This window comes from Opisthocomus hoazin, chromosome 31 (assembly GCF_030867145.1).
Source record: "Opisthocomus hoazin isolate bOpiHoa1 chromosome 31, bOpiHoa1.hap1, whole genome shotgun sequence".
Taxonomy (NCBI): Eukaryota; Metazoa; Chordata; class Aves; order Opisthocomiformes; family Opisthocomidae; genus Opisthocomus; species Opisthocomus hoazin.
The window spans coordinates 3,466,179-3,479,669 of record NC_134444.1 but is presented as its reverse complement, the minus strand read 5'-3'; the positions used below and the strand labels follow the sequence as shown (position 1 = coordinate 3,479,669).

The 13,491-nt window shown below is 49.0% G+C and overlaps 1 protein-coding gene and 1 pseudogene across 1 annotated transcript; one reads left to right on the top strand and one right to left on the bottom strand.

Moving 5' to 3' along the window:
• The first annotated feature begins 776 nt into the window (after positions 1–776).
• Positions 777–6,876, top strand: LOC142365060 (olfactory receptor 14C36-like; annotated as a pseudogene).
• A 302-nt stretch (positions 6,877–7,178) lies between these two features.
• Positions 7,179–11,033, bottom strand: LOC142365059 (olfactory receptor 14A16-like). The gene is made up of 3 exons (XM_075445504.1): positions 10,308–11,033; positions 7,653–7,736; positions 7,179–7,283 (listed from the first exon to the last, which is right to left on the bottom strand). The coding sequence occupies exons 1-3, from the start codon at positions 11,031–11,033 to the stop codon at positions 7,179–7,181; spliced, it is 915 nt and encodes a 304-aa protein (XP_075301619.1).
• Between the last annotated feature and the right edge of the window lie 2,458 nt (positions 11,034–13,491).

Below are 13,491 nucleotides of genomic sequence, written 5' to 3'. Positions count from 1 at the left end.
TCTTGGGATGTCTTTCCAAGCTATGAGGTGCCCTCCAGCATTCAAACATATCTCATAGCACCTTTGTCTTACTGGAAAGACCCACAGAGATGCACAGAAACTATACAACTGAGGGAATGCTGTTTTGTTGGTGAAATGAGTCACTTGTATTCTTGGCTAGAAGAGCGGTGCTGAGACCTTGACAAAAGGTGAGACATTGAGTGGTCTGCAGTGGATCCTTCTGATCTCAGCAGGGTCTGGTTGCACAACATAAGAGAGTGATCACCATCCATCTCTGAAAGGTACAAGCCAAAGGCAACTGGGAACAAGACGGAAGGAGAAACCAGCTCCCCTTACTCTGCTCTAAGCCACAGACGTTCTTTTTGCCTTTCAGGACTCAATCTGTTCTCTCTGAGTGTAGAAGAAACGTTTAGGTTTTCTGACATCCAAGAACACTCCTCAGCTGAGATGGGGGAAGCTGTATGAAACCTCAGACCTCTCAGTCTGCCCTCTGCCATGCCAGATCCTTGGCACTAGACGTGCAGATGCTGACAAGTGCTTTTGCGTTAGGAGCTCTTTCATCTGACAAAGTCAAACACCAGGACTAGCGCCTTCCCCCACCATTCCCATGAACCCACTGCTGCAGTGCAGGGCTACCACTCCTCAGTAAGGCAGCAGGCAGAGGCCCTGCTCCTCACAGCACATTCAGCCAGCACCAACCAGAGCTACAGTAATGGAGAAGAGAAGCTCTCCTGGAAAATGAAAAGGGGTTTTGTGGGGCAGTGATTTCTATGGAAATGGCTTTTGTTTTGCTTAGAGAAGTCACTGCTAACTTCCAGTGTTTTCCTTCTTGAACAGGTCCCCATGCACACAGGAAGTAAATGTCAAACGACAGCTCCATCACTGAATTCCTCCTCCTGGCATTCGCAGACACACGGGAGCTGCAGCTCTTGACCTTCTGGCTCTTCCTGGCCACCTACCTGGCTGCCCTCCTGGGCAACGGCCTCATCATCACTGCCATAGCCTGTGACCATCACCTCCACACCTCCATGTACTTCTTCCTCCTCAACCTGTCCCTCTTCGACCTGGGCTCCATCTCCACCACTCTCCCCAAAGCCATGACCAATTCCCTGTGGGACACCAGGGCCATTTCCTACTCAGGATGTGCTGCCCAGGTCTTTCTCTTTCTCTTCTTCATCACAGCAGAGTATTGTCTCCTCACCGTCATGGCCTATGACCGCTATGTGGCCATCTGCAAACCCCTACACTATGGGACCCTCCTGGGCAGCAGAGCTTGTGTCCACATGGCAGCAGCTGCCTGGGGCACTGGGTTCCTCTATGCTCTCATGCACACTGCCAACATTTTTTCACTCCCCCTCTGCAAGGGCAATGCTGTGGATCAGTTCTTCTGTGAAATCCCTCAGATCCTCAAGCTCTCCTGCTCACATGCCTACCTCAGAGAATCTGAACTTATTGTGGTTAGTATCTGTGTAGCAATGGGGTGTTTTGCTTTCATTGTGGGTTCTTATGTGCAGATCTTCAGGTCTGTGCTGAGGATCCCCTCTGAGCAGGGACGGCATAAAGCCTTTTCCATGTGCCTCCCTCACCTGGCTGTTGTCTCCCTGTTTGTCAGTACTGCAGTATTTGCCCATTTGAAGCCCCCCTCCTTCTCCTCCCCATCCCTGGACCTGGTGGTTTCAGTGCTGTACTCGGTGGTGCCTCCAGCAGCAGACCCCCTCATCTACAGCATGAGGAACCAGGAGCTCAGGGATGCTCTATGGAAATGGACGTTGTTTCACTAACAGTGACCTGCCTCCACTTCTCTACACTTTGCTCAGGGTTTCTCTTAGGACACAAGTCTGCTTTTTTCTCGTGTGATAATCCTACTTGGAGATAATTTTCTGAGTTTATACTACTTGTCTTGAGGCTTGATCCTACTGTTTCTCATTCTTGTAGAACACTGTGCCAGATGTGGCCTCTCAGACAGCATCTCTCCAATAAAATGGGATCTCCCAGGTGCAGTGCCTGGAGACTGGGCTCTTCCATTCAAAGTTGCTTCCAAGAAAATATCCAAGGAACTGGTCTTTCAAAGACTCTTTTCTCCTTTCATTCTCAGTGTTTTAGGGGCTAAGCTCATGGTACTCTTTGGTTCCACTGAGCCAAGTAGTCTGAATTTAAAAATTACACAAACATCATATATTGTTTTGGGTTGGAAGGGACATTTAGAGGCCATCAAGCCCAACCCCCTGGCAGTGAGCATGGACATCCTCAACAAGATCAGGTGCAGCAAAGAAATCAGCCCAACCTGGCGACTGAAATCACCAAATGTGGTGAAAAAATCAGTTGGACTTTTCTCAAGGCAAGTTTCCTTTATTCTGAAGCCAAGCAAGCAAGCAAGTAATCAGAGAGTTAGCTTTCCCACACATTCAGCCCTTGTGACTGTCTTCAGTCACAACCATCCAGATGCTACAGGCAGCTTTCCAGCCTGACTCTTTCATCCACCCATGCACTCAATACCTACAAGTGGCCTGCTCAGAGCTCTGTTCCTGCACTTATTCTGGATCTATCTTCCATATATTGCGTACAGCTCTGTCAATCAGGTTGCTCAGAGCTTCATCCACCCTGCCCTTGATTATTTCCAGGGATGGGGCCTCCACTACCTCTCTGGGCAACCGGTTCCAGTGTTTCACCACCCCCATGGTAAAAATATTCTTCCTTTTTTCTAGTCTAAATCTACCTTCCCTTAGTTTAAAACCACTACTGCTTGTCCTGTCACAGGAGGCCTTACTAAAAAGTTTGTCCCCGTCTTTCCTATAGGCCCTCTTTAAAGAACTGAAAGGCTGCTCGAAGGTCTCCCAGCAGCCTTCTCTTCTGCAGGCTGAGCAGCCCCAACTCTCTCAGCCTTTCCTCGTAGGAGAGGTGTTCCAGCCCTCGGATCATCTTTGTTGCCCTCCTCTGGACCCGCTCCAACAGGTCCATGTCCTTCTTGTGCTGAGGGCTCCAGAGCTGGATGCAGGACTCTGGGTGGGGTCTAACCAGAGCTGAGCAGAGCAGAGGGGCAGAGGCCCACTTCTTAAGCTTGTCTAGGTCCCTCTGGATGGTATCCTGTCCTTCTGGTGTGTCAACTGCACCACTCAGCTTGGTGTCATCTGTAAACTTGCTGACAGTGCACTCAATCTTGCTGTCTAAGTCATTGATGAAAATGTTAAACAGCACTGGTCCCAGTACAGACACCTGAGGGACACCACTTGTCACCAGAGTCCATTTGGACATTGAGCTGTTGACCACCACCCTCTGGCTGTGACCTACCAACCAGTTCCCTATCAGTCTACACATCCAATCCATATCTCCTTAGTTTAGAGAGAAGGATGTCGTGGGCACCGTGTGAGAGCCTTTACAGAAGCACAGATAGGTCACATCCATAGCTCTTCCCTTGTCCACTGATGCAGTCATGCCATCATAGAAAGCTACTCATCTGGTCAGGCAGGACTTGCCCTTGGTGAAGCCATGCTGGCTGTCTCGAAGCACCTCCCTGTTCTCCATAGGCCTTAGCATAGTTTCTAGGAGGACCTTTTCATGATCTTCCTAGGCACAGAGGCTAGGCTGACAGGTCCGTAGTTCCCAGGGTGTTCCTTCTTACCCTTTCTAAAAATGAGCACAATGTTTCCCTTCCTCCAGTAACCAGGGAGTTTGCCTGACTACCTTGACCTTTCAAATATCATGGAGAGTGGCTTGGCAATGACATCAGCCAATGCCCTCAGAACTCTGGGCTGCATCTTATCAGGTCCCATAGACTTATGTATGTTCAGGTTCCTCAGGTGGTCACAAACCTGATCTTCCCTTAGAATAGGAGGGGCTTTACCCCTCCCCATCCCCACTTTGTGATCCATGTTCTGGAACCCTCTGTCTCCATGGAAGCCATGCCAGCTCACAGAGAGTCAGTATCTTGTGGCTGCACCACTAGAAGGCAGCCATGGACCATGGGCTTCTCAATACCATCACAGCTGGCATCCGAGGGCCAGTAACGAGGATGTGATGGTGAAGCTGCCAGGATGGCAGTGGGGTGGACAAGGCTGGGTGGGGGCTACTTCTTGCCATTGGGCATTGCATTGGTCATTGCCAAGGGAGCGGGCAGAGTCCAAAGTTTTGTTTTAGGGTTTAAAGTCTGCTTTTCAGGTTCTCAAGCCTCATTTTTAGGGTACAAACCCTCATACCTAAGTCCCAAACCAACCTTTTAAGGTTCAAACACGCATCTTAAGAGCGCAAAGCATCATTTTGAAGGTGCAAAGTCTAATTTGCAAGGTCTAAATCACGATGTTTAGAGTCCAAGGCCTTCTTTATAGCGTCCATAGGCTCTTTTTCTAGACCCAACTGTCATTCCTAGTTCCAGAGGCTCCTCCAAAGGTTCCCCTCATTTGCGGTGTCCAAAGCATCCTTAGTAGCACCTAGCCTTTCCTTTTGAGTGCACAAACCTCCATTTTAAGACAGAAATACTCACTGATGAGTTCCAAACCTGTCTTTTATTACCCACAGTCATTTTTTCTAGGGCCCATAGTTTCATTTTGGGTGTCCAAACACTAATTTTTAATGCAGAAAGCCTTTTTTTCAGGCTGCAAAGCCACATCTCTACTATCAAAATCCTCATTTTGACTATTCAACGGCTTAGCTTTGTCTCCAAAGCCTCAACCTCAGGCTCCAAATCTACATGTTTTGGATCCAGCCCATCGCTTTAAGAGTCCCAGGTGTCTCTTGAGTGCTGTAAACCCTCATCACGATGATCCAAACCCCTCTTTTAGGGCACAGAGCCTCATTTTCAGGTCCCAGAGTGTCATTTTTAAAGTCCAGGCCCTCCTTCATCAGTTCTAAGCCCTGCATTTCTAAGTTCAAGAACTCATCTTAAGGGGTACAGAGCGTATGTTTGAAGGCCCAAAGTCTGATTGTGAAGGCCCAAAGTCTCCCTTTTAAAATCCAAAACCTTCTTTATTGAGTCCAAAGTCTCCTTTTAAGGTGCCAAGGCTTGTGTGCAGTTTCAAAGGTTTGCTTTCAAAGAACAACTCCTCCTTTAAGCATCCACTCTGCCATTTGGAGGTCCCAATGCCTTATTTTAGGGTTCAAACTGCAAATTTAGGGGACAAAGCTTCCTTTGTTTTATGTCCACAGCCTCCTGTTGAGCTTCCAAAGACCCTTTTTTAGGAACCTTCTCTGTGCAGCTGCTTCTGGTGTGCCAGGTGCCTGAGGAGTTACTATGGAAGGAACAAGATGCTGGCTCGTGCAGGTGCTCGTGGTGTCACAGGGGGCTAAAGAGGTGACAGGGCAGGAGCGGGAGCTGACTTGTACAGCTGCTTCTGATCTCAAAGGTGGCTCAGGAGCTGTTCTGGTAGGAATGGACACAGGGCTTTTGCAGGTGCTTGTGATGTCAGTGGTGTCTCTGCAGCCGTGAGGGCAGGAGCATGCCCCTGTCTACTGCAGCTTTTGATGATGTCAGGGGTGGCCGAGGAGGTGACAGGGCAGAAGCAGGCCCCTGTCTTGTGCAGCTGCTTGGGATGTCCTTTATGGCTGATGAGGTGACGGGACAGAAACAAGCCCCTGATTTCTTCTGTTTCCCAGAAGGCCACTGTTGACTGAGTGGGATATAGGTGCCAAACAGGACCCCGGCATGTGACGGTGCTGGTGATGTCATAGCTGACTGAGTAGGTGGTAGGGCAGGAGTGTGTCCTGGCATATGCAGGTGTTTGTGTGGTCACAGGCACCTGAGTTAGGGCAGGAGCAGGACCTGGCTTGGACAGCGGATTGTGATGTCACTGCTGGCTGAGTATCTCTTTGGCTATGAAAGCACTTGTGTCTTTTGCAGGTTCACCTGAGGTCACAAAAGACTGAATAGTTTCTTCGGTACAAATGGACTCCAGGATCTTGTACTTCCGATCTCACAGGATCCCCAGTAGGTAACAGGGCAGGAAGAGGCAGCAGGTTTGTGCTGCTACTTTTCTTGTCACTGATGACAGAGTAGCTGATAGGTCAGGAGCATGCACCTGCCTTTTGCAGGTTCTTGTGATGGCACTGGTGGCTGAGGAGGTGTCAGAGCAGCAGCAGGACCCTGGCTTGTGTACGAGCATGTGATATTTCTGCTACCTGCATCTGTGCTATGCTAGGAGTATGCCTCTGGCTTAGAGTCATGGATTCTATCAGTTAGGAAGGAACACTTAGGGCCCATCAAGTCCAAATCCCTGCTCCTCACAGGAGTACCTAACATCTGTATGACTAAGAGCCTCCTCCAGACCGCCTTGAACTCTGACAGGTATGGTGTTGTCACCACTTCCCTGGGGAGCCTGTTCCAGTGGCCACTGATCCTCTCAGTGAAGAACCTTTTCCTCATGTCTAATCTGAACTTCCCCTGATGCAGCTTCATTCCCTTTGATGAGGTCACCCCTCAGCCTTCTCTTCTCCAAGCTGAACAAGCCATGTGACCTTAGACACTCTTCCCAAGTCTTGACCTTGAGAAACTTCATTCTCTTGGGTGCCCTCCTCTGGACACACTCCAATAGTTTGATGGCCTTCATGTACTGAGGCACCCAAAACTGCACCCAGTGCTTGAGGTGGGGCCACATCAGTGCAGTGCAAAGTGAGACAAACACCAGCCCTCACTGGCTGGTGATGCTGTGCTTGATGCAGCCCAGGACACGATGGACGTTCAGTTGCTGTGTCCAGATCATTTAGAAAAACAGCAAAGAGCACTGGATGCAGAACTGAGCCCTGGGGAATCCCAGTGATGACTGGATGACAGATTGATGTAACTCCATTTCCTAGAATCCTTTGAGCCATTTCTCGTCCCCAAAGCCTCCTTTTGGAGGGCAAAACTCCTCCTTTTCAGGCACCAATCCTTTATTGAATTTGTCATAGGCTTGTTTTAGGGCCCACAGTTTAATTTTGAGGGTCTAAATTCTTGCCAATAGAGCAGAAAGCCTCATTTTACTTTCCAAAGCTAGAGTTCTAGACTCCATAGTGTTTTTCATAAGGTCCAAAAGCTCCTTTTCAGGCACCAAGCCTAATTTTTAGCTTCCAGAGCTCCCTTTTCAGAGATTAAATCCTTTCTATGAAATCCATACTCCTCATTAAGGGTTCAAAGCCTCATTTCCATTTCCAAAGCCCCATTTTTAGGGCCCAAAGTCCATTCTTAAGAGAAAACTCTCATTGGGAGGTTCTCAGCTCTCATTGTTAAGGTCCAAAGCACTCGCTAGTGGCTCAAAGCCTCCACTCAAAGCCCCCTTCTTAGTGCTGAAATCTTCGTTAGTGGGGTCCCAACCTGTCTTTTTTCACCCACAGCCATTTTATAGGGCCCAAAGTTTCCTTTGAATGGGTCCAAATGCTTGTTTTTTAGGCAGGAAAGCCTCTTTTTAGGCTCCAAAGCTACATTTCCAGTGTCCAGTGCCCCATTTTGACTTTCCAAAGTCTCAGCTCTGACTTCCAAAGCCTCATTTCATGCTCCAAAGCCTCCTTTTTATGGTGCAAATGCTCAAATGTAGGTGGAACGTCTCCTTTTTTGAGTTCAAAGCTGCATCTTGAGTGTCCAAGCCTCCTTTTAAGACTCTCAAGCCTCATGTTTAAGATTCGGTCAGTCGTTTTCAGGGTTCATGAGGAACTGGGTGTGTCAAAACCCTCATTTTGATGATCCCAACCCCTCTTTTAGGCAACTCAGTCTCATAACCAGGTCCATAAGATTTATTTTTAGGGTCCAAAATCTCCTTCCTCAGTTCCAAGCCCTGCAATTATACGTTCAAGAACTCACCTTAAGTGCCCAGAGCATCAGTCTGAAGGCCCAAAGTCTGATTGTGAAGGTCCAAATTCTCAGTTTTTACTAGAATCCTTTATAACCTTTCTAGCCCTCAAAGGCTCGGTTTGAGGGCCAAACCCCTACTATTCAGGGATCAATCACAGAATCAAAGAATAGTAGGGGCTGGAAGAGACCTGAGGGAATAACATAGTTCAACACCCCTGCTGAAGCAGGGTCACCCAGACCAGGCTGCACAGAAATACATCCAGGCAGGATTTGAATATCTCCAGAGAAGGAGACTCCACAACCCTTCTGGATAGACATTTTCAGTGTATGTAACCCTCAAAGTGAAAAAGTTCTTCCTCATGGTCAGACGGAACTTCCTGTGCCTCAGTTTGTGCCCATTGCCCCTTGTCCTGTCACTGGGCACCACTGAAAAGAGTCTGGCCTCATCCTCCTGACACCCACCCTTCAGATATTTATAAGCATTTATGAGGTGCCCTCGCAGCCTTCTCTTCTTCAGGCTGAACAAGCCCAGCTCCCTCAGACTTTCCTCACAGGACAGATGCTCCAGTCCCCTCATCATCCTCGTAGCCCTCCGCTGGACTCTCTCCAGTAACTCCTCATCTTTCTTGAACTGGGGAGCCCAGAACTGGACACAGTACTCCAGATGAGGCCTCACTAGGGCAGTGTAGAGGGGAAGGAGAACCTCCCTCGACCTGCTGGTCACACTCCTCTTAATGCACCTCCTAATCCCATTGGCCTGCTTGGCAATCAGGGCACACTGCTGGCTCATGGTTAACCTGTCGTCCATCAGCACACCCAGGTCCCTCTCCACAGCGTTGAACGCCAGCAGGTCAGCCCCGGCCTGTACTGATGCATGGGATTGTTCCTCTCCAGGTGCAGGACCCTGCACTTACCCTTGTTGAACCTCATCAGGTTCCTCTCTGCCGAGCTCTCCAGCCTGTCCAGGTCTCACTGGATGGCAGCACAGCCTGCCGGTGTATCCACCACTCCTCCCAGTTTTGTGTCATCAGCAAACTTGCTGAGGGTACACTCTAACTCTTCATCCAGGTCATTGATGAAGAAGTAGAACTAGACTGGGCCCAGTACTGACCCCTGGGGAACACCACTAGTTACAGGCCTCCAACTAGACTTTGCACGAGATATGACAACCCTCTGAGTTCTGCCATTCAGTCAGTTCTCTATCCACTTCACCGACCACTCATTCAGCCTACACTTCCTGAGCTTCCCTAGGAGGATTTTATGGGAGACAGTGTCAAAAGCCTTTGCTGAAGTTGAGGTAGACAACATCCACTGCTCTCCCCTCATCTCCCTGATGCCGTGAAAAGCTGGAATTGAAGACTCAATAGTCCGAGGGCTATTAAGCAGGTATTCTTTATTATGGCGCCGGGCACACGGGGGATCTCTCCTCCAAACGTGCGCGCCAAACACCCTGTCATTTCAGGTTAAATACAATCACAATATACATATTCATTATATTTCCAAGAAATGTTTAGCATATTCATGACTTTCCCAAGAATTAATTAGCACATGTTAATGTTGTTCACACATGTCTGTTAGCATCCTCGGGTGGTCTTTGGGGGTCTTAAGATGAAGGCTTGTACTCCTCATCATGGTGTTCACTGGTTGACCTTTGTTTCTGTGTGAACTCAGTTCTAAGATCATGTATACCGTGTCCTTCCAGGTGGTTTTGCTCTGGTCTTGTTGCCCTCTTGGTGCCTCTATCTCTGTAGCTTGGTGCATCGGCCCTCCCAAGGCTGAGCTGTCTGGGGTAGAATTATAGAGGAGCTTCTCTATCTTAGAGCTTTCCTGTCTTCTCAAAACAGCAAGGATCTACTTTAGATCAATTAGAATCACTCTAGCATGTGGAAGTGTTACACTTACAGATATCATCTCCATCCAGTCATGCCATCACAGAAAGCTATCTGGTTTGTAAAGCATGGTTTCCCCTTGGTGAATCCATGTTGACTGCTCCTGATAAACTTCTTCCATGTCAAAACACTTGCTAACATCCAGGTAAAAGACATCGCCTTATTTCCCCGACCTGTATGGGTTTAGCAATCTCTTCCTTCTCCTTCAAGTGCCTGGAAATGACAGCAGCAGGACTCACTCCATCACCTTCCCAGGGAGAGAGGTGGGGTTGACAAGCCTGTAATTCTCCCAATCATTCTTCTTGCTCTATATTGACATTTTTGATGTCTGCCTATTCTGAGGACCCTAGAGCCTCTCTGGACTTAGGAAAACAAGTCACTGCAAAAAACGTCACTTTTTTAAAACACATCGAGATCTTTATTTACACATGCTCTGGATGAAACAGGAAAGCAAGTTCTTCATGTAGAAGCAGAATGACAAATGATGTTTATTGCTGGAAAGAATATCTCCAGTGAAAGATAAGCAAAAGAAGCTCCCCAAAACAACAGTCACAAAAACTTCAGAAGAAAGGCTAGGGGTGTAACAACTTCTATTATGAGTGATATTAAGCAGATGATGACCAGCTCATTGGCTCTAAAAAGCATCCAGTCATCCGTCTCCACACTGCATTCTTGAGCTCCTGGTTCTTCATGCTGTAGATGAGGGGGTTCACTGCTGGAGGCAGCACCGAGTACAGGATTGCCACCACCAGATTCATGGATGGAGAGGAAGTGGAGGGGGGCTTGAGGTGGGCAGACATGCCAGTGCTGATAAACAGAGAGACGATGGCCAGGTGAGGGAGGTACATGGAAAAGGCTTTGTGCTGTCCCTGCTCAGAGGGGATCCTCAGCATGGCCTTGAATATCTCTACATAGGATATCACAATGAATACAAAAAACCCCAAAGCAGGACAGGAACCAATGGCAAGCAGCCCAATGACCCTGAGGTAGGAGTCTGAGCAGGAGAGCTTGAGGATCTGGGGGATTTCACAGAAGAACTGGTAAAGGGCATTGCCATGGCAGAGTCGAAGTGAAAATGTATTGGCAGTGTGCAGCAGAGCACAGAGGAACCCACTGATCCAGGCAGCTGCTGCCATGTGGACACAAGCTCTGCTGCCCAGGAGGATCCCGTAGTGCAGGGGTTTGCAGATGGCAACATAGCGGTCATAGGCCATGACAGCGAGGAGACAATACTCTGCTGTGAACAAGAAGAGGAAAAAAAAGAGCTGGACAGCACATCCTGAGTAGGAGATAGCCCTGAAGTCCCAAAGAGAATTGGCCATGGATTTGGGGACAGTGGTGGAGATGGAGGCCATGTCGAGGAGGGCGAGGTTGAGGAGGAAGAAGTACATGGGTGTGTGTGGAGGCGGTGGTCGCAGGCTACGGCAGTGATGACGAGGCCATTGCCCAGGAGGGCAGCCAGGTAAATGGCCAGGAAGAGCCAGAAGGTCAAGAGCTGCAGCTTCCACGTGTCTGTGAATGCCAGGAGGAGGAACTGTGTGATGGAGCTGCTGTTGGACATTTACTTCCTGTGGGCATTGGGATCTGTCCAAGGAGAAAGAGGCAGTGACAAGTTAGGATAGATGTCTCAGAGCAAAACCTATTCCATTTCTCATGGATTCCTCCCACATCCGCTCTAACCTTTCAGAAAGAACTTTGTCTCTGAGATCCGGTGGGTGCTGGCTTAGGATGCCGCAGAGAGCAGGGGACTGTGCTGTGGATTCTGGGGGTATCAGATCGACCCTAACTCAATAGATTCATAGGAACTGCAAGTGATGTTAAATAAAATTGACTCATGGTATTAAAGAGATTTTCAGCACTGTCACTACCACTTCACTAAACTGCAGAGCAGAGCTCTAAGGATTTTGGTTTAGTTGTTTTGTTCTAGTTGGCCCACCACAGTGTGTGGTATATAAAAGACAGAAATCCTTGACATTTGTCATTGTGTCCAAGAGAAACCTCTTGGTTCTTGTAAGGCACAGGGACTATCTCTTCATGCAGAGTGAGGACAGTTGGTCTGTCCATCAGCCCTGGTCTCAGCTGCCCTAGGCTGTCACCTCTTTGAGCTGGAGGGCGATTGCACCCAGAGGTTCCCCTCAGAAGAAGATGAACAATGCTGAGAGCAGATGAATCCATTCGCCCAGGGCAGATCTCCAAATTCCTCATAGGGTCTCATCCTACCCGAGGAGGAGCTCAGCTCTCCCCTCCCAGCCAGGGACACAGAGGTCCCATTACAGCTGCTTGCACACAGCCTTCCAGCAGCATTTCCATGGCCTCAGTACTGAGGGGCTGCGAGGTAACACAGAGACGGAAGGGAGAGCTGCACCCTTCTGGAAGACAGCCTGCAGCCCAACAGGACCTCCCAGGGCAGTAAGGGAAAGTCCAGAAGATTCCATGTCCTGAATGGGGAGTTGCCTCCTGAGCCCTGCAAACACCATTGCCTGGAGCTCCCACCTTAGCTGGGAACAAAGGCAGTATGCAGAGGAGGGGAAAAATGGAGAAATTGCCCAATTCTCCTGTTAGTGGAGGCAGCACAGGCACAAACAGCTGAGTGGTCAGGAGTTTTCCCTAATCTGGGGTCCCTCTGCCAAGCAGAGATGAAGAAGAGAAAGAAATAACTTGTGCAGCGCATTCCATATAGGAGTTGCCTCTGGTGTCCCAGAGTGAGTTGGCCATGGACTGGGGGACAATGATGGAGATGGAGGCCAGGTCGAAAAGGGAAACGTTAAGAGGAAGAAGTACATGAGGTTGTGGAGGTGGTGCTCCCAGTCTACGGCAGTGATGATGAGGCTGATTCCCAGCAAGGCAGCTAGATAGATGTTCTGGAACAGTCAGAAGCGCAAGAGCTGCTACTGTTGTGTTTCTGTGAATGCCAGGATGAACTGGGTGATGGAACTGCTGTTTATAAAATGTCTGTGGGCATGGGGCACTGTCCAAGAAGGAAAAGATGGTGACAGATTAGGGGAGATTTCTCTCTAAAAAATCAAAGCCATTTCTCATACACCCTCTTCCTGCTTCACACATCTCCTTTTCCTTTTGTAGACCTTCCTCAGATCAATGACTGCAGCCCCGGTCAGTGGCAGCTGAATGTGCCTTGAAGATCAGGGCCTCTGCCTTCTGCCTGCCAAGGATTCAGCCCAGCCCTGCAGCACTGTGTTCATGGACGCTGTGTTCGACTTTTGCAGATTAAACTGCACCTAACACGAAGGGCTTCTTGGCATCTGCAATCCCAATGATAAAGAACCAAAATGGCAGAAAGCAGTCATGAGGCTTGACGCTTTTTACAGGTCCCCAGCTCACAAAGGAGCGTTCCTGGATGTCAGAACCCCTGACACTTCTACTGCACATGGGGAGAACAGAGTGAGTCCTGCAAGACAGGAGTATTACCTGTGTCTGAGTGCAGAGTGAGGGGAGGTGGTCTATCCCTCTCTCCTGCTCCCAGTTTCCCTGGGCTGTCATCTTTCTCAGGTGGAGAGTGATCATGCTCCCATGTTGCCCTGATAAACTACCTGACATTGCTGAGAGAAGAGGGATCCACTGCAGACCCCTAAAGGTTTCTCTCTTTCTCTAGGTCTCAGCACCCCACTGGTAGCCGATGAAACACACGTGGCTCCTTTCATCAACCAAATAACACTTCCCTCACATGTAGAGGCTTTATATTCTCCATGGGACTTTAAGATAATCAAGAGGTGTTATGGGACAGGTTTTCATCCTGCAGGGCAGCTCACAGCTCTAGGGGATAAGCAAGTGTCCTAGTGATGGCATCTCAGTAATGGTCAGCTCATATCCCAGCCCCACAGACTGTATTGA